Source organism: Amblyomma maculatum, chromosome 1 (genome assembly GCF_055883805.1).
Source record: "Amblyomma maculatum isolate TAMU_Amacu chromosome 1, ASM5588380v1, whole genome shotgun sequence".
Taxonomy (NCBI): Eukaryota; Metazoa; Arthropoda; class Arachnida; order Ixodida; family Ixodidae; genus Amblyomma; species Amblyomma maculatum.
The window spans coordinates 338,498,665-338,517,612 of record NC_139344.1 but is presented as its reverse complement, the minus strand read 5'-3'; the positions used below and the strand labels follow the sequence as shown (position 1 = coordinate 338,517,612).

The following is an 18,948-nucleotide window of genomic DNA, read 5'->3' as shown; positions in this document are numbered from 1 at the left end:
CGCTCTCCGTCTCGTGCATTTCCCGTCCCTTTCTCCGGGTGTGGCAGGCCTCGATGCATGCGGGAGTAAGTTCGCCCAGCGACTGACCTCCTGCCACTCAACCACCCAGATACATGAAGAGAGGAGCTGCGGGAGGTTGCATACCTCTTGCGTGCGCTGTCTTCTATTTGCGGGAGCTTCTGAAAAAATAAATAAATGCTGCCCTGCGTGACAGCGGACGCCTCGATGCGCACTTTGCGGTTAAGTTTACGCTACCTAGACAATACCAGGACAAGGGGATGACATACCGCACCGATTTTAAAAGGACAGTGAAGGGGGTCGGGGTTAACGTTGATATGTGTAGATAGATCACCTCATTTTAATGACAGAGACGTTATATTAATTGAAAACTGAGTCTTTATGGGCTAGAAAAGGTTATAAATGTGATATTAAGATACATCGCGGGAAGATTTTCACAAGTAAACTGCGGGGGCGTTCAGAACTACCTTTCTTATTTATTTATTTATTTTTTGGCTCGACTCTGAGGCTAGATCATACCATCATTCACTTCCACAGTGACCACAGAGTCTATAATTCAGCCGATGCCTTTTTAACGGAGCCCGAAAAAAAAAAAAAATAAAACTTCCATTTTCGACTCGCTTGTCAACAATAAGCGTGGCTTGAGCTGCCGGATGACGAGAATATCCTTGAAAGCCCAAACAATGGAGTATTATTCAGAATGAAAATCTGAGTTGTATTCAGTGCCACACGCACCTTTCGGCGTATGTGGGCGCCGCGTGGACTCTGGCATCTCCGGCAATGAGCTCGTCTGCAGACAGGTTCTTCTCCTGCATTGCTTTCCCAGCTATCTTTACCGCCCTTGGCTCCCCGCGTTGTCTATACTTTTCTTCAGCACTTCTCCATTTGCTGACCGACTCCCCTGGGAGGAGAGGAGAGGTTGATCGATCACACGGCCACCGGTCAGCATCAACTGGTGGATCTGGCAGAGGTGATGGCTTAGACTATCACATGAGTACCGACAATAATTGCCACTTTCACCATTTGAAGCCCAGTTCAGAGTCATAAAGGAAGAGAAGTCGCGAAGCCACCCTCCTCAAATCTACGGTTCCAGCGAGGAAGCACAATATGTCTTGCGAACCGCGTGACATCTCTCTTCTGAGATGCGAGCAGGACCGGCCTGATTACACCAGTGTAAATCACCGCAAACCCCACGTGAACAGTAGAGGGTGTCAGTCATGTCGCTGAAGTCATGGAAATGGGTAAGACCAAACAAGTCTTATTCAAGTCTGTGTCGCACACGTTTGGTTGGGCGGAAACGACAGGGAGATGAAATGACTCATGACTCGATCTCACATTGTACTGATCTGCCAGTCCTATTATTGCCCGAATCAGATGTACATACATAGTACTGGCTGGACATTGCCGAAAGCATGTATTTAGGACTTATTTAGGATATAATTTGCTGCACGAGCGCCCTCATATGAATGTCTTAAGAGCATGTCGCTTAAGTGGTGCGCTGCAGAGTGATTTGGCTGCGATCTCCAGTGTGTATCAATCGAAATCGGTACAAGGACCACCACAAGGGCCAATGAAGACCTTTTCAACCTGAGCGCAACCATATTGCTCGATGGTCTGTTAGCGCTCCCTGGGCATCACGGTATATTGCTCGCCGGGCTGACCTGTGCGCTTGGGGCAAGTGCGATGAAACAATTGAGAAATATGGCGATGCACCGGTTGGGAAGGCGAATTTTCTACACTCTTTCAGTGAGCCCCATCGTATACAGACGCCATCAGAAACGAGGTACCCTGCTGAAACATTAATGACTCATGACGGATAGCGCCTTAGAAAGATATTCAGAGATGATGCAACGTGCTCAGTCGCACCAGTTTTACGATATGCGTTAAAGGGCAACTCCGGAGGTTTCTTGACATTCGAATATTCTAGTAAAAAGTTTACCATAAGTTCTCCTCTCCGTCCTGACGCATTCTACAAAATTTGGGCGCCATACGATAATCCGTTCATGCGCAACACGGCTTTAAAATATGCCGTTTTCATGGCTTAAGTTGAGAGTATTTCTGCGGCTAACACTGAGTTTCTGACGTCACAAACAGTATACTGGTATACCGACGTCATTGTCCACTTCCCGCGTGATTATGAAATTGAGGCTTATATTGAACTACCTCAGACATTTTATGCAGTGCGTCATGATTTCCATACTTTACTTTCACCATCCAGCGCACGTACGAGTGCTTTTCTAACGCTGAGTGTGACGTCACCATTTTGTCGATTGGGACGTCGTTTCTGGCCGTGAAAGCAGTTTTGGTTTTGATTTGCTGTTTTTCTTTTTTAAAAATACTTATAATTGAAATTTAGAAAAACGTGTTTTTTTATGTTGGAGTCAGGACATGCCGAGGAATGTAATTCAACTAAAAACATAATGATGAAAAAAACACCGGAGTTGCCCTTTAACAGTTCGCGCTGATAGAAAGGAAGAAAATAAAGGAAATTATCACAACTATCAAAAGGAACGCGGGGGAAAACGGTTGTGCATATACAACGCGTAACCGCCCATGTCTTTCATCATATACATTCGTCTCGATGACAGTGCACCGGAAGTGTTTTGCGCCGGCTCGCATGTAACCACCTACTTCCTCTGAATCGAAAGATGCCGCCAGCGTTACACTACGGCTGGTGTTACGCAAGAGCTCAAATCAAAGAGGTCAGACTGCATCAATCGATACAGCCGCTACACGAGCGTCGTCCCCTTGATGCGGCATCATCATTTGGCGGTGGTGACGACACGGTCGCGCACAACGCGACGACGCTAATTTCTTCGCTCGCTTTTCCTTCTCACCGAACGCCTCTTGTTGTCGTAGTCTGAGCGCTTCTCTCCCCACTTCGCCTGGGTGGCGCGGGGCGCACCTCGAACTGTCTTTGTCGGCGCGACTTCCTAACTTCCTTTCCTCGACCCCAAGGCACATGCACGCGCCACTGAAGGGCTCTAGACACGTTTCCGCGCCGCTTGCACGCGCTTCGTCGCCGCACCGTCGCACGGCACGCCAGTGAGCGAAGGCGAGAGACAGCCGCGGAGGCAATCGCAGCGCCGACATCGTTTTCTGACCAAGAATGATTAGGGTTAACGGGCCTCCCCACTCCGCGCGCAACTTCCATCGCTCGTCGTCGCACATAGCGCGCGCGGTCGCGGGCCGGTTTCTCACGACGGCAGGCCCAGTCGTCGGCGTCATCATCATCGAACGCTTGAACTTTCTTTTTCTTCGATTTACTCTTGTAGTGTGCGTGGTCTCTTCATCGGACTCCGCGCGCTGCGGTGACGCGTATGCGGGCCGAATGCGCGTGGCGGTGACGTGACGACGGCTGCAGTTGCGTCGCTTCGGCAGAGTCGCGGGAAACTCCGTTGGCGTAACGGCGTGCACTCCAGCGCTGTCTACAATGAGCGCGTCGTTTCTTTACCTCCCCCTCTCCCCTCTTCTTACTCCGCGACGCTAGACTTCGAGCCGTCACGCACACTATACCGAGGCGCTGAACACCATCGGCAGTATTCAGAAAACCATTAGCGTCAGCTCCTTCATTCCCCATGGGCGGATGATGGGGGGAGGCGCTTTGTTTTTGGGCGAAAGACAACGGCGCGCGGATACGAACAAAGAAACAATGCGATGGAGACGGAATGCAGGGATTTCGTGGAGGGGAGAGCTTTAAAGACCTCGCGCATTGCCTGCGATACCGATTTGGAAAACTGAAGGCCGCACGAAAAGTTTTCTTCGACTGAAGCGTGTAACTGAAACCTTCGAGGAGAATAAATTGGTCTCAAAATGATGGAAACTCGGGGGAGAGTCATTCTGTCCGTGGGTCAGAATGTGTGAGCGAAGTCATGGTGTCTTCGAAAAAGTAGAAATAAAGACTAAGAATGTCCTGTATTTTTTGCTGCCAGTACTAATGGCGCTAAATGCAAGTCTGGTTTTGGTTACATTTGGTTGAGTCAAGCTTGTAGGCTCCGCTCTGTAACGCGTTTTACCCACAGCACATATTAGTGTTGCTCGAATGTGATGAAAGAGAGAACGAATAAAAATAAAAACTATCGTTTGTGGCCACAATCTGTACTAGGGGCTCATGGCGAACTACAAAGAGGTGTGAATTCTCGCTTTGATCTGTTAGTTCTGTGTTCAAGATTCGTTAAGAGGTGTGGAACGAAATAAAAATACCGTGAAGTATGAAAATTACTGTGGCCATTAGACATACGCTGTGTCTCAAGACTATCGAGGGAATGAGACAGACGAACAAAGGCTCACTATCTGCCTCCCCATGAAGAAGAATTTTGGTTTGGGCTAGTTGGATCATTGTTCATAATGATTCTTGACAGCTCAGAAGGCAGGGATACGGAGATACAAGGAAACAACGGGACCGACGTCAACTTACTAAGTTGGTAAGTTGGCGCAGGTTTCGTTGTTTCCACCTGTCTGTGCCCTGTCTTTTGCGCCGTCAAGAATCCGTGTTAGTGCTGGTCGAATATTTAGGGGAATCCCCTAAGGTGGAGTAATAAGGGAGTAATTACTCATTGACATCCATCCTGCTGCGCTTGGGCGGATGTCAAAGAGTAATTACTCCCTTATTACAATCCGTATTAGTGTCTGCTTCTCGTTTAATCCTTCAATCCTCTGGTCAAATTTATACCTCTTATTTTATGGCCGCAGTGAAACTGCTTCTATCGCTTCTTCAAATAGGCGTCACGGAGAATAGACTGGGTCATCCACCCAGCCCCCTTCTTTCTACTCAAAACAAAAATAAAAAAATGGATAAAACATAATAATGTAGAACCCAATGTATGTTCTGATGGCTGTTTGCCTTTTGAGAACTCCCCTCCACGTTCAAGCATAACATTGCCAAGTAAGTACAATAAATAGGTTAGAGAAATGTGCACTGACCTGAAAAACAAATCGTTTTTTTTTGTCGCGAGCTTTGCTCTGAAGAATGTAGTGGGCTGACCAGGGGGAGTATGCACAAACTAGAGTAGAAAGGGAGTAGCATGTCCTCTACAGCGTACTCCCTTTGCAGGGGCGAGGCATTCTCTCCAAGCTCTGGGGTAGAGTATCATAAATGTATGGAATGCTACACTTCTGGCAAAAGAGGGGTATCCCCTTTTGAAATCATATTTGTTTCATGCAATTGACAATGGTAGGAGAGTTCTATCGGCTGCACCAAGCATTGTGAGGTCCACAATTAGAAGACAATAATAAAACGTTTGTTAAAATATTTGTACTGCAACAACTTCGCATGTTTTGAAGTGAAAACCAACTCCCATTGCCGATCATAGGTAATTTGTATTTCTGGCGATAAAACTCTACCCCAGAACTTGGAGGGAATGTTGTGCCTACAAGAGAGTGCGCTATAAGATATGCTACCCCCTTTTCACTCACTAATGGACTTATTCGTGTTTTTATGCTCAAGACAACACAGAAAGCTTGTATATACGCACATGAGCGAGGAGCACCTATCAAAATTTTTTGATATTTCGCGGACTCCCTAGAAACTTCTCTATGCTGTTACAAACTGCTATCTCATACGGAGATATGTGTAACTAGCGGACATGGCTATGGAAAAAAAAAGAAAAAGAAAACGCGGAGTTGTACTTGGCACGTAACGGAATCAATTCACCTATAGCTTGTTCTAGGGTTCGCGCCGTCTTTCCATCTGCATAATCGCCGTGACAGCCTTGAGGCGGTCACGAGAGAATACATGTTTGACAGCTTCGTCACAGAGCCGCCGTTAGAGGCATGGCGAGCTGTCACAGGCTGTCAGCATTGACAAGAGCGTTCAGGGATCGCACCTCGTGAGGCCCTATAGAACGAAGGCTGTGCTTGAAATGACAGACAAATCATAGCAGGAGGCAGCCGACATACATACTCAAGCGATGCCTACAGCCCTTGTTCTGAACACTGGAGCTTGGAATCCAAGCCTGGTCTCCTTACACTGCGCTCTTGAACCATATTACGGAAGATCAGGGAGCCAATTGGCTAGTGCGTTGGGCGAAAATTGCCCCGACAGCCCACACATTTCTGGCCATGCCGTCACATGCCTTCACTGCCACCTTTCAGTAGTCTGTTCCACGCCTTCCAGGCTCCAGCCGCCTCGCCATACGCCATACAGCCACCGTTTGCACATGGGAGAAATTTTAGTTCAACATCCCAGCATGTCGCCATCGATTCCTCTAATAGCGCTGCAATGTGTTGTGAATGTTGTCCCTTGAGCGACGAAGACACTAGGGGGAAATAAATATCCTAGGAGAGTTCTAGCTCGCGGAGATCAGAATAGCACGAGCTGAGCTGAGCGCAGTTCACAGACCACAGCACATATCAGAGGCTTCGCATCGCGGTGAATTATCAGAAACCGACCAGAAGAAGGGCCCGAGATGCAAAGTATATCACTTTCAATTCTCGAAAAAGAGGCATGAGTTTTGCGGGGTTTTTGACACCATGTGTGCGGCAGTGTGACACGGGTACGCACGCGAGAGATGACATTTATACGTGGAAACTGTCGCACCTCCCTTAGCTCTCACTCCACAACAAGACACGCACAAACACACAAACACACAGACACTCCACGCCCGCACTGCTACCGTTCTTTTTGCTTGACGACTTCTGTAAGTCGCAAGCGTAGTGCACGCCCTATTTCGGTCGCGTATAAAAAGTTGGCCGCCCCGTAAAGCGATGCGCAGCACTGTTCGAGCTGAGAAGACGAGCGGGAGCAACTGTGTGGCGGGCTCGGTTTTCCTTCAAGTGTCGTCGTAGTCGTCGAGTAGCAGCAGCCTTCCTACTCCTTGCGAAGCTCCACAGCTGACGTACAACATGCTTGCAGTGAGTAAAAATGGAGTCCGACGTCCCGCTGATGCAGTGAGTCCATGCGTTTACACATGGAGCGCTATTATTTTTGAAAGGCTGTTGATTTATGACAAGCAATATCCTTGGCTTTGGGACCTTAAAAACTTCTAGTTTATCACTGGGGAGGGATTCTTATTAATTTGCTCTGTGTGCAACACAGAAAGAGGTGATTCATTGCAACAGGCCCCAGTAATAAGAATTTTATGCAACAACGTTGCAGTAAAGTACTTTTGGCTTTGAGTTCTGGATTTTCGGTGTAAGATCGTTGCTAGCTTGCACTCTTGGCTTAGAGCGAAGAAACACAGCTCGGTTAAATTGATACCAAGGACAACTCCATTCATGAGTAAAGATGGATTCTCTGGCTCTTTCTAGGCGTGCTGACGTTTTATCTGACAGCAAAAGACGCATTAATAGCTGAGATTTTATTTATCAATCGCCCCGCCTTTTAATTCACACTTGTGACGTCCTCATAGAAAAGAACGGGCTGCGATTGTTTTGAAGTGAATATCTGTGTAGCTCGGCCTCTGTAATCAGCTTGGCCTCTGGGAGCTGCTTGCTGTCAGTATACGCCTTCCTGTCTGCCCTGCTGTTACATATTGTAAGTATACAACGACTTCCTGTCTGCCCTGCTGATATATGTTGCAAGCATACAGCACATTCCGGTCTGTCCCGCAGGTAGTCGCAGGGGTACTCTTCGCTATCGCGTGCACGGCGAGCGCCGGATCCCTGGCCGCCCCACCTCCTGGATACGCGCTGCCCGCCGCCGCTCCAGTGTACGGCTACGCTCCCGCGCCATACGCGGTCCACGGCTACGCGCCAGCTCCGGTTGCTGCAGCTCCGGCTGCGTATGCACCAGCTCCGGCCTCGGCTCCGGTAGCATACGCGCCAGCTCCAGCCCCGGCTCCAGCAGCGTATTCACCAGCTCCAGCCCGGGCTCCTGCCCCCGCTCCGGCCCCCGTGTCGGCTGCTTACTCTGCCCCGCCGCGCCCGGTCGCAAGGCCTGGATACACGGCATCGGGTCCGGTGGCGATCACCATCTCGTACTCGACTAAGACGGTCCATGACGTGCCTGTGGCCGCACCAGCACCCGTAGCCCGAGTACCGCTTCCGCCCGCCCCAGCACCATATGCAGTAGCCCCGGCTGCTCCGGCGCCAGCTCCGGCACCAGCCGCTTATGCTGCACCCGCCGCGCCCAGGGTAAGCCTCACGCGTAGTCTCGTAGGCAATTGAGGGAAGGAGAGAGACACGACCAAATGACCAATTTAAATGATGTGCTAGTGCTTGGGAATGATGCACATAGCGACAGCTGTGACAGACAGCTCGTTCGCAAGCGACCTCCTCTCTGCCTGGAGCCAAAAAACCATTTAATTTTAGACCCTCTTCTAACGCAGCTCATGGCTATGCCACCGCCCTCAGTCTTTCAATTGTCCGGGTAGCATGCGGTGCAACTGATCGTTCAGCCTTCGGACTTGTTTCAAGCGAAGTAAAGTTTTATCTGTGTGTGCACATAGTTAAATCATTTGCATTTTTGTTTTCCTCCCCTTGCCGTTTTCTTTCCTGCGAAAGGCGTTCGCCAACCCGTTCTCCGCATCAGCCCCAGTGGCTTACGCTGCCTCGGCGACCAAAGTGGTAGCAGCTCCGCCCGCGCCAGCCTATGCTGCTGTTCCCGCTGCCGGTTATGCCGTGGGACACTACGGAAAGTACTACGGATGTACGTTGTTTTAACACCTCCCTTGCCCTCGCTTCACATGAGAGAAAATTCATTTTCTAGCTGAAAGGAAAAGAGGCGTGCTATGTTTGAAAATGCGACAAGAATACGTCTTTTGGTGAATAACTGTGCTGCTATGAAGAGTAACGATCAATCCCACTACAAACTAGCAGTAAAGGAACGCCGGACGCAAATGGTTTTCTTGCAGACTAAACCATCTATGTGGGCTGAGGACTGAATGGTTTAATTGCATGAATTGAGGCATTTAATGTATTTTTACTAATATATGAACACGCGCGCATACACACACACACATGTGCCCCGCTTCCCCCTCCCCCCTCCCCACTCACACCCACTCACTGGCGCGTGCCCACCAAATGTTAGGTCTACTGTACTTAGAACGAGGTAGTAACTTGTGTTATCCTTGGTATAACGTACAACGCAAACAGACTATTAATCTGACTCGTCACGCAATTTATAGCGTATTCGATGCCGTTTAACATGGTGGTTGATTCACTTGGTCATCGCCTTCTCCTGGCATCTTCTGATTCTTTTTTCAGAGTGTCCCTGTCGGGGATCTTGTCTGATCGCACCCGGTTGCCCTTTAGTCCAACTAGAACTCCCATCGTCCACGGCGCTCAACCACGCCAAGTGCGCCCCTCAGTGCAAACGCGTCAGAACCGCATTGAAGCTGTGATACATAGCCATCCTCGAAGACCCACCGTTGGCGAATGCAATAAATTTTTACTACGTCTTATGGTTTCTTCGCCTGGCCTGTTTTCTTCTGGAATCTGTTGCTAACTATTCCACAAAATGAAGCGAGTCACTCGCTTTATATGGAAGCAATAAACACCAAAGAACGTGTCTTTGCTATGCAGTTAACTATTTTCTGACAATTTAAGCACGTGCTCTTAATGTTCTTAGGCCGACTTCTCAATTCTGAACCAGCTAGCTGTTTTACCGAAGCCCTATACTTGGCGAGAGCAAGCCGAAAGCAAAGGCGTCAGAATGTTTTGTTTTCTCCTTAGGTCATGCAGCAAGGTAGTACATGTATATCTTATAGCTGGTACATAACACTTAGCAGTGCGTATAGAATCAGCTAAGTATCGAAGTAGTCCAGTAGAAGCTACAGAAGGAAAGTGCTTATAAGTGCACTTTGGGCACTTAAAAAAATGATAATAAATTTATTGCCACAAAGGGCACCGTCTTGCACTAGAAGATGCAGGCTACCATTTTCCGCACCTTAACGTCAGCATCATGCACCATGCATGCATGTGCGGCTGTCTTAGGCCCTGCAATATCTTTCATAATAGCGGCACTTCTCTTTATCGCTGAGGGCTCCCATCTGCTCAGCAACAGATGTGTGGACGTAGATAAACTAACGCGATTCTTAGACACAATGCCTTGTATCTTTAAAGAAGAATTTAGATCGTAGCCTGGGATAAAAATACAGGTTTACAGCGCTCCAATAAGTTCGCACACTGCAAAGCCTATGATCGCAGACGGTCCTTCCTCAACAACGGCCCTTACATACACCACATGTTTCTTTTCGAAAGCCATATTATAATGATCATGTACAGCGCCGGTCAAAACTATTTAAGGTGATAGCTGGCTTTCAAGAGTGCATTGGAGAGTTTAATTGAGCCCTCAAGCTCAAAATGTCTAAGGTGAAACGAACCATTGCTCTCACCTTTCAAGACTGCTTTTTTATTATCGCGGCGCAGCAAGGGCTCCACCTTACGGCTGAAAGCAAACCTCGTCAACTTATAAACCTTTCACTAAGTTTAAATCACATACTAGATCTCGGATGACGACGGACGCCATTTATTCCAAAGGAGCTAGTCCTTCGGTATGCAGTTATTGATGCAATCACAACCTTCAATTCGCGCGCATACCTTTGCTCCAGAGAATTGTACTCAGCTGCCCACACCATATCGCTCAGCCATAAACGAACCAGGCGTGTGCTGTCTGTACAAATGATAAACGGCGTGACAAGTGTCCTCTGAGGCTGGCCAGCATGAATGCCGTGCAGGACTGCGGGTAGCTCGCGGCCAGTCGAGCGACCCTCGATGCATCGGAAGAGTGGACACTTCAATGCCACGCGGCGCAGACAGCGCGGACACACCCTGCGATGGAGGCGGCGGCCGCGTGCCTGACCCCATCGCTCTGCACGGTGACTGTTTTCTTTAATGCGCCGCCTACACGTTGCAGCCATAGCCACAGCAGCGCGCACAGCCAAGGCGGACGTTTATCCTCACCCTCGGAGGGGAAACGGCATCATACTGCGTGGGTCAGACCAACGGGGTGTGCCTATGTAAAATACAAACGCGGTGCATGCCCGCCGTTCGGAGTGTGGTTATGCGGCCGGGAGTAACGGATGGACGGCAAGGCGCGATGTCCTTCCGCCATTCCGATACAGCTCCTTTCGCCTGGTTTTCTTCTTATCGAACTTAAGTCCGCTGGCAGATTTCATTCATCTTCGGCCTATTTGGGATGGGTGCAGCCGCAGCCCGATGGTTACCAATTCTGCGTGAAGCCTGTTTCTACACGAACTACCACAATTCTGAGCGAAGTTCGCGCGTTCGATGCCTCACTGCCACGCAGCTTTGACAGTATCAGGCTGGGCGTCAGCTTATCGAGAGAAGAGCTCACTGTTTAGCCATATATTGGCTGACTCCATTGCAAGGTTTCAGTGAAACGTAGGTTTGGTCTAGGCCTCGCATAGAGATAAACTTTCGATACAGGGTTTGATAGTTATATACTGCGGAAAGCGAGTGGCGTGTGACGTGAAAACAATAAACGCATACTGGTCTGGTTTACACAGCATTACTTTAAGCGTTTCACGATTCACAAAGGATACGCGACAAGACTAACATCATTCGGGACAGGCGCACACCCAGTTCGACTATTTCAGACGTGTCCTGAGACTGGTCAATGCAGGCACTTCTCAGCTCTTTGTGTTCAACGGACTCAAAAACTGAACGGTCACTGTCACATTTGTTAAAACAGCGACCGCTGCATGGGCTGCGCGGCTGTCCCACGCCAGCCTTGGGAACTGCTTAGCATTTGTGGCGTAAGGATGCTTTATGCCTGGTGTAGTTGAATTGTGGCACTTGCAACAGTTTCAATGGTGCGGCTTGCTAAAGAAGGCTTCACCCAGGATTGTTTCCGCAGCCTCATAATGACCTCGAAGCACGTGCTGGGATTTGCAGGTGGCAGTCCTTGTCCATAGGGGTGGGTCCGACCATGCCCCTTGCTGAGTTGCCGGTAAACGCTGTCCTTTTGTGTCGCTCTTACAACTGGCTGTCATTGAAGGCTGAGAATTGGCTGGCAGGTCAGGATTGTTTCTGAAGGAGATGAACTATTGTTCGATTCTTGATTGACGGGTCATTCAGTCGAAAGTGAATGCGTTCATCGTCCGGGACTGACTGGGAAATTACGAATGTTGTTTCGGGAGATCCTTCAGTAGATTAAGTGGCGGAAAGGTCAGAGTGGAGTTCACACTTCGTTCGCTACGCAACCTTTGTCTAGATTTCTCCGTGCTTGGAAGCCAGGGACCTTTACAGACAGTGGCCAGAATATTCGAGGTAACAGGAAGAGGCAAGTTCGAGTGCATTCTTTTGCGTGTCTACTTGGAATATTTCTTTTTTTGCTTTTGCGTACAAAAGAGTTGTCCCAAAAGTCTCTCTCTCTCTCACGCACGCACGCACGCACGCACGCACGCACGCACGCGCACACACACACACACACACACACACACACACACACACACACACACACACACACACACACACACACACACACACACACACACACACACACACACACACACACACACACACACACACACACACACACACACACACACACACACACACACACACACACACACACACACACACACACACACACACACACACACACACACACACACACACACACACACACACACACACACACACACACACACACACACACACACACACACACACACACACACATACACACACACACACACACACACAGAGAGACGATTGGAGGAAGTGACAAGGCCATGTGCTATCCGTGTCAGAGCGTGTCCCCGTTATTTCCTTCCGACCACGTTTCTTTGCGCTGCTTTCGGCGTTCCAAGACATACATACACCACCTATCCCAACAACACGCTTTATTACAGTTCCTATGTTCAATTACTGTTTAATATCCTTTCATTGTAATGTGAATGTTGCGAATATTTGATTTCGCAGGTGGTACTTTTGCCAAGACGATAAGGAGAAAATTCAATGGCACGAAAATGCACCCCTCAAGACCAGAAACACTACTGCTTTAAATGAGTATTATGGAACTCAAACGCCTTCAGTTTATTTATTTATATAGATTTCGCACCGACAATGTCCTTTCCTAAGCAGCAGAGCAAAACTAGCATCCATTATTCTGTAGAATAGACGGCCAGACCGTAAGGCACGCCAGATCTTCCACATTTCACCAAAAAATATACTTTGCGCATTAAGGAGCCTCTGGCGCGAGAATAGAGGCCGCCTAATGTAGCGTCGTCTAAGACCGCGAGAACATGGATGCAGGTCGTGTCACGTGATCGTCTAGTGTCACATTATGCCCCGGCAGAACGGGTCGCATGATGCGTGACAGTATAACAAAGGTAATGACACTGCCTCTATGTGGCACAGTTGTAGCGAACGGCGACCGTTTAATAGACTAATGACGCGGTCACGTTTTACGCTAATGAGTAAGAGCACAGATTCAACCTCATTCCTCCAGACAAGCATTTTCGCTAAGACAGCGTTCTGTATAACTGGAAGGCTTATCGAAACACCATTATCGAAAACACCCTTATCGAAACAATCTAACACATACGGACTCGTGTGTGTCGTGGCTCCCTGAGGCGACGATTAGTTTACCACTGTCGTTTGCCAGTCTAAAAAAAAAAAAAAAAAAAAAAAAAAAAAACGTTACTTAAACTGCCGCCGATACAGCATAAAACAGGCGGCTGATATCTTTCTTGTTTCTCCGCGCTGACAGCCCATTGACAGTCAGGCAACACGAGACCTCCGGAAAAGCAGGGTAAAGATTGACCCGGGGGAATCACGCCATAGTTGGCCTCGACACGCAATTTTCACGTGAGTTTCGACGCTCGCTGACGTGCGAGTCACTCGTCGCTGTCAGCGTGCCGTCATGGCCGAATTGTCGTGCTTATAGACAAGTGGACGCGCAGGAGCCCCGATGCCGTCTTTGTAGAAGCGTTCAGGTGACGATAGCCCTTGACACGTTCCAGTTACTGGGTCGCACGTCGTATTCGTCTAATGAAGGCGCACTAGCTCCTTTGGAGCTGGGGCAGAAAAATACGAAGACAACGTACGATGATCGTGCAGGGAATAATTTGATGTTGTTTTGGCTTTTTCGAGATATAGTAGCGGTTCTGGAGGTCTCCGGACCTCTTGCTCTTACTGGCTGTTATTTTGGCTGAGCTGTTTTCAAGAGCACATGTAGATAGGGAAGCGGCGAAGTTGATGAGGTGTATTATAAACAAAAAGCTTTTTTCAAGCTGTGGGCTTTTCGTCTGGGCACTGTTCATTATCCATCATTGCTGACACCTGACATTTTAATGTGGCCGTAACTTATTCACCCGAGATCGGGAAGAAAAATTGCAGTGCCTTTCTTCTGTATTTCAGTGGCTACTTTCCCGTCTAAGCACACTGTGAAAACTACTGAAATACGTCTTAATATTGTGATTGCGTTCACTGTACTTACAAGAATCGGTGCGCCTGCTCCTTCCGCCTATTCTTGACATTGTTGCGCTGTCCGGGGCTCGGATGTCCAGGGAACAAAGCACAGCACATAAGAACATCACATCGAGAAAGAACCCGGGCCAGAGCGAGCGTGCCACGCACAATAACTTCGTCCTCGTCACTGGCCCTATGCGTGGCCCTGGCAGAAAAAAAAAAAAAGAACAACCTTCCCGGGGTCGGCCAGCCACTTGCAGGGCAAGGCGAGCGGTATATAGGGTTTCAGGCGAGAGACATGCACGATGTCAGGCAGTGAGGAACTTGATGTAGATTCCAAAAAGCCCGGGGCTACCTCATAGTTAACGGCGGTGACCTGACGAAGCCCACGGTGTGGCCCATTATACAGGCAATGAAGTTTTTCAGAAGATCTGATGCTGTGAGATGGAGTCCAAAGCAAAACGAACGCCTCTGGAGAGGAGACCATGCGGTGACGGCGGTCGTATGGGGTCCTTCTTCGAGGCTTGCGAGGCAAGCAGGCGTGAGTGGAGCAGTTGACGAACGTGGTCGGCACGAGTATATAGCTTCGCGGGATTAAGAAGAAGGTGGAACAGCAGACGTACGAATCAGCATGTCGGGAAGCATTTGGGCATCGCTGCTGTACAGACGGAGAAAAAAAGAATAGCCAGCAGAGTCGTGGCGGGAGGAGTTGTAAGCGAATAGGACGTATGGGAGAGGGAGATCCCAGTCGCGATGGTCAGGTAAAATGCACATCCTTGCGCAAAAGTGGAGAGATCCACGCATTTTGACAAAACTGCACGCCAGCTTTTTCCGATGGTGAAGCGGCTATTAATGCGAAAGTATTTCTAGGCTACGTCGGCAAGGTCGTGTGTGCAAAACTTGTGTAGAGCCTTGTGTCGTTCTCGTAAGAGTTAGGATCAAATGAGTGGTTGTAATCGAAAGAGGATGGTATGAGTACGCTAAAAAATGTCAGTAGGATGATTAGTTAACTAATTGGAGCAAAATATGTAAAAGTAAAATCAACCAGACGTCTAAATAGCCATATGACTAATGTCGACGTCCAGGGATGGGACGTGACACCAACCGGAAGTGTATGTGTTTCTGACTTACTGAGCCAAATAAATGCTTAAAAGTGGTCACACGTTTGTAATAAGTGTCAATTAATCAAATAAAGATATGATTAGGACGTGAAAGGGCAAAAAAATTCCGAGAGCACTGGAGAATCTGGACTGGAGAAATGCGTAAGCCTGAGCGTTGCCGTGTTGTCCGATTTTTGATTGGAAAACATTTATTCGTCAAAATGCAGATGGCCTCCAGTCCATGGCTGGCGGCGACCTTAGTGGCCCACTCGGTGGCCAAGGCTTGAATGCCCGGGTCCGAGCTGACCAGAACGGCCTCCCATCGCTCAAGAGAAGGAATTTGTACTAGATCTTCCGGTGGAGGTTTTTTACATTGCCATAGTATGTGATCATACGTGGCTGTTTCACCACAGAACCTGCACGCGGGGTTAAATTCATCCGGGTACATTTTTGCTAATAGGTAAGGGCTAAGAAAGGATCTCGTCTGGAGTCTCCTCCAAGCGGTCTCCTGTGCCTTATCCAACGTTTTGTCAGGTGACGGAAATTTGTGCCGTTCCAATCTGTAATGACTTGTGATATCGTGAAAAGATGCCAGCCCTTCCTTGGAGTAACCCATGGATACGAAGGACCCACCAACTCGGTTGGCGAAACCTCGAGCCATGTTGTGGGCCGCCTCATTTCCCGGATTCCTCGAGTGAGCCGGCACCCATATCACCTCAATTTCTCTGTATGGTTGCCTGGTCAGTTTCAGTATTTTCTGCGCTGCAGTTGAGATCCTGCCCCCCCCCCCCCCCCCCCCCTTCCCTTGCAAAGCTACGGACAGCAAATTTAGAATCGGAGAAGATTGCATCGGCGTCGGTGCTAGCTATGGCTAGTGCCACAGCTGCCTCTTCCGTGGTTTCCGAAGATTTTGTCACTACCGACCCTCATGCCTGCAGCCGCCCGTGCACGTCCACCAACGCCAGTGCGAACGCTCCTCTTGTTGCGTATTCTGCCGCGTCAACATAGACAGCTCCTTCGCTCGTTGCGTATTTTTCGTGTAGAGCTATTGCCCTAGCTTTCCTCCTTCCTTCGTGGTAAGAAGGGTGCATATTCTTTGGTAGGATCGTCAGTCGCTTGCGAAGGAGTTTGGGTAGCTGTGTTTTCGTGTCCTCGGGTGGAAGTTCTACGCCTATACCTAGGCGCTCCAGTATGACTCTGCCTGCCTTAGTGCGCTTAAGCCGTTCTTTTTGCATTGTGAGGTGAGCCTCCTTGAGCTCCTCTAGTGTATTATGTATTCCCAGTCCCATGAGTCTTTCTGTCGATGTGTAGTTCGGCAGCCCCAGGACTGCTTTGTATGCTTGCCTAATTATAGTCTCGGTTTTGCCTTTGTCCGCAGCATCTAGTTTTAGGTATGGTAGCGCAAACACCATCCTGTTCAGGACAAATGCCTGCACTATCCTGCAGAGGTCTTTTTCTTTGACTTCTCTTCTACGGTTGGCAATTCTTCTGATTAGCCTAATTGACATATTAACTGATGTTTTCAGCTTTTGCAGGGTTTCTTTGTTTTTCCTGTTAGATTGTAGATACAGCCTTAAGATCCTTATTGGCTGCACCTCCTTGATTGGAAGTCCCCCCACGCACACGTTAAGCGGAGTTGGGGGCGCTTGGCTCCTGGAACCGGGACCCCTGGGCTTGGGTCTGATGACCAGTAGCTCTGATTTTGGGTGTGAGCATGATAGGCCTGAATGACGTGCGAGCTCTGCGATAGTGTCTACCGCGCGTTGCAACGTTTCCTCTATCTGACCGTCATTCCCGTTGGTGGTACAGAGTGTGATGTCATCTGCGTAGAATGTATGTCTCAGCCCAGGAATGGCTTCCAGTCGGGGTGGAAGCTTTATGAGGGAGAGATTGAAGAGAAATGGTGACAGTACTGATCCTTGCGGTATCCCTCTACCCCCTAGCCGAAAAGGTAATGACTCTATTTCGTGTATTTTAATTATCGTGGACCTATGGCTAGTTATAGAACGCCGGTGAACTTTCAACGGAACGCTGGTTGTGTTCGGCAAAACTAAATGAAGGGAAGAGAAAGAAAGTCGCTGATAAGGCCCGTTCACACTTGCGACTCGCGGAGGTCGCGCGACCGTTTTTGTCGCAAATGGTCGCATCGGTCGAAAAGCGACTGCCACGGGCCGTTCGGACACTGCTCGATTTCCAGTCGCGCGACTGCTGGTCGCAAACCGTTAAACCAATCAGCGGCTCAGCTGACGTGAACGTAAGTTAGCTTTACTCTATGTGGTGAACAGTCAAGGCAGACACGATGTGGAAAGCAACCCGCAAGTCGCATTCGCAAGTGTGAACATCGGTTGCTCTCTGGTCGCATGCGACTACCGGTCGCGCGTCCTTCGCAAGTCGCAAGTGTGAATAGACCTTAAGCGATATATGAGGCTGGCGTGGATGATGATGATGATAAGCTCTTTATTTACTCCCAAAATAGGGGAAGCAGCCGAAATACTGCTTGCATTGCTTAGAGGAGGTCAGCAGGGATCCCTTGGGACTCTGCGTGGAAGCGAGGTAGCCGGAATGAAATGGTCAGTTCATTAGGCCCCGCTGCGGTGGTGCAGTGGTAAGACGCCCGACTACTGTGCCGGAGTTCATGGGTTCGATCAGCTGCGTTTCGATGGAGGCGAAACGACGTGGCGTCCGTGTGCTGTGCGATGTCAGCGCACGTTAAAGATCCCCAGGTGGTCGAAATTACTCCGTAGCCCTCGACTACGGCTCCTCTTTCTCTATTTCCCCTTTCACTCCCACCTTCCTCCCTTTCCTTACGGTGCGGTCAGGTGTCCGCAGCGCAAGCGTCACGAATACTGAGCCTTTCCCTTCCTGTGAAGCAATTATTATTATTATTATTGTTATTAATCGTGCTCTAAACGCTGCTCGAGCGGTGGTGGTGCATCAACATATAAGACAGAAAGGAAAACGTGAAGACTAACGCTAACCACAATAGCAGCGTGAGACGTCAACACAACAGATGTGCAAAGGCCTGGATGTAAATTATAATTATACTGATTGTTTAGACTCTGATGACCTTCGGAGTTCTTCCCAGTAGATACTTTGTTCTAACATCGGCTCTGCTACCAGATTTTAACTATTTCTCCTCGTTGTGCCATTTGTAGCAGCTGCCCTGCTAACTTCAGTTAATAGAGGAACTATTCCCGGTGTGGCGGTGGTATCGGGCCCAGACCCCAGGTAAGGTCTTTTTCTTAAATTTCGAAGCTTTAATACGAAGAAAATCTAATTTCTTTCCTGTGATGTGACTTTTGACAATTGTGCGTTTTCCCCTATAAGATAGATGAACTATAATTTAAGAACTTGACGCTGGTGGCAGTCTACATTCTTGATTTTATCCTTGAAGCAGGCTTCTTTCATTTGGGGTCAACGTGAGAAAAGTGGACAGTTTTTTTTTTTATATATATATATCAAGGTGGGCCCATACGGAGTCATGAATAAACGAGTTTACATCGACTCTTCG

At 48.8% G+C, this 18,948-nt stretch overlaps 1 protein-coding gene across 1 annotated transcript; it reads left to right on the top strand.

Moving 5' to 3' along the window:
- Positions 1-763: 763 nt before the first annotated feature.
- Positions 764-9,299, top strand: LOC146207546 (uncharacterized). Its single transcript, XM_084576960.1, has 4 exons — positions 764-776; positions 7,574-8,091; positions 8,461-8,605; positions 9,211-9,299. Exons 1-4 carry the CDS (start codon positions 764-766, stop codon positions 9,297-9,299), a joined length of 765 nt encoding a protein of 254 aa, XP_084433086.1.
- The last annotated feature ends 9,649 nt before the right edge of the window (positions 9,300-18,948 follow it).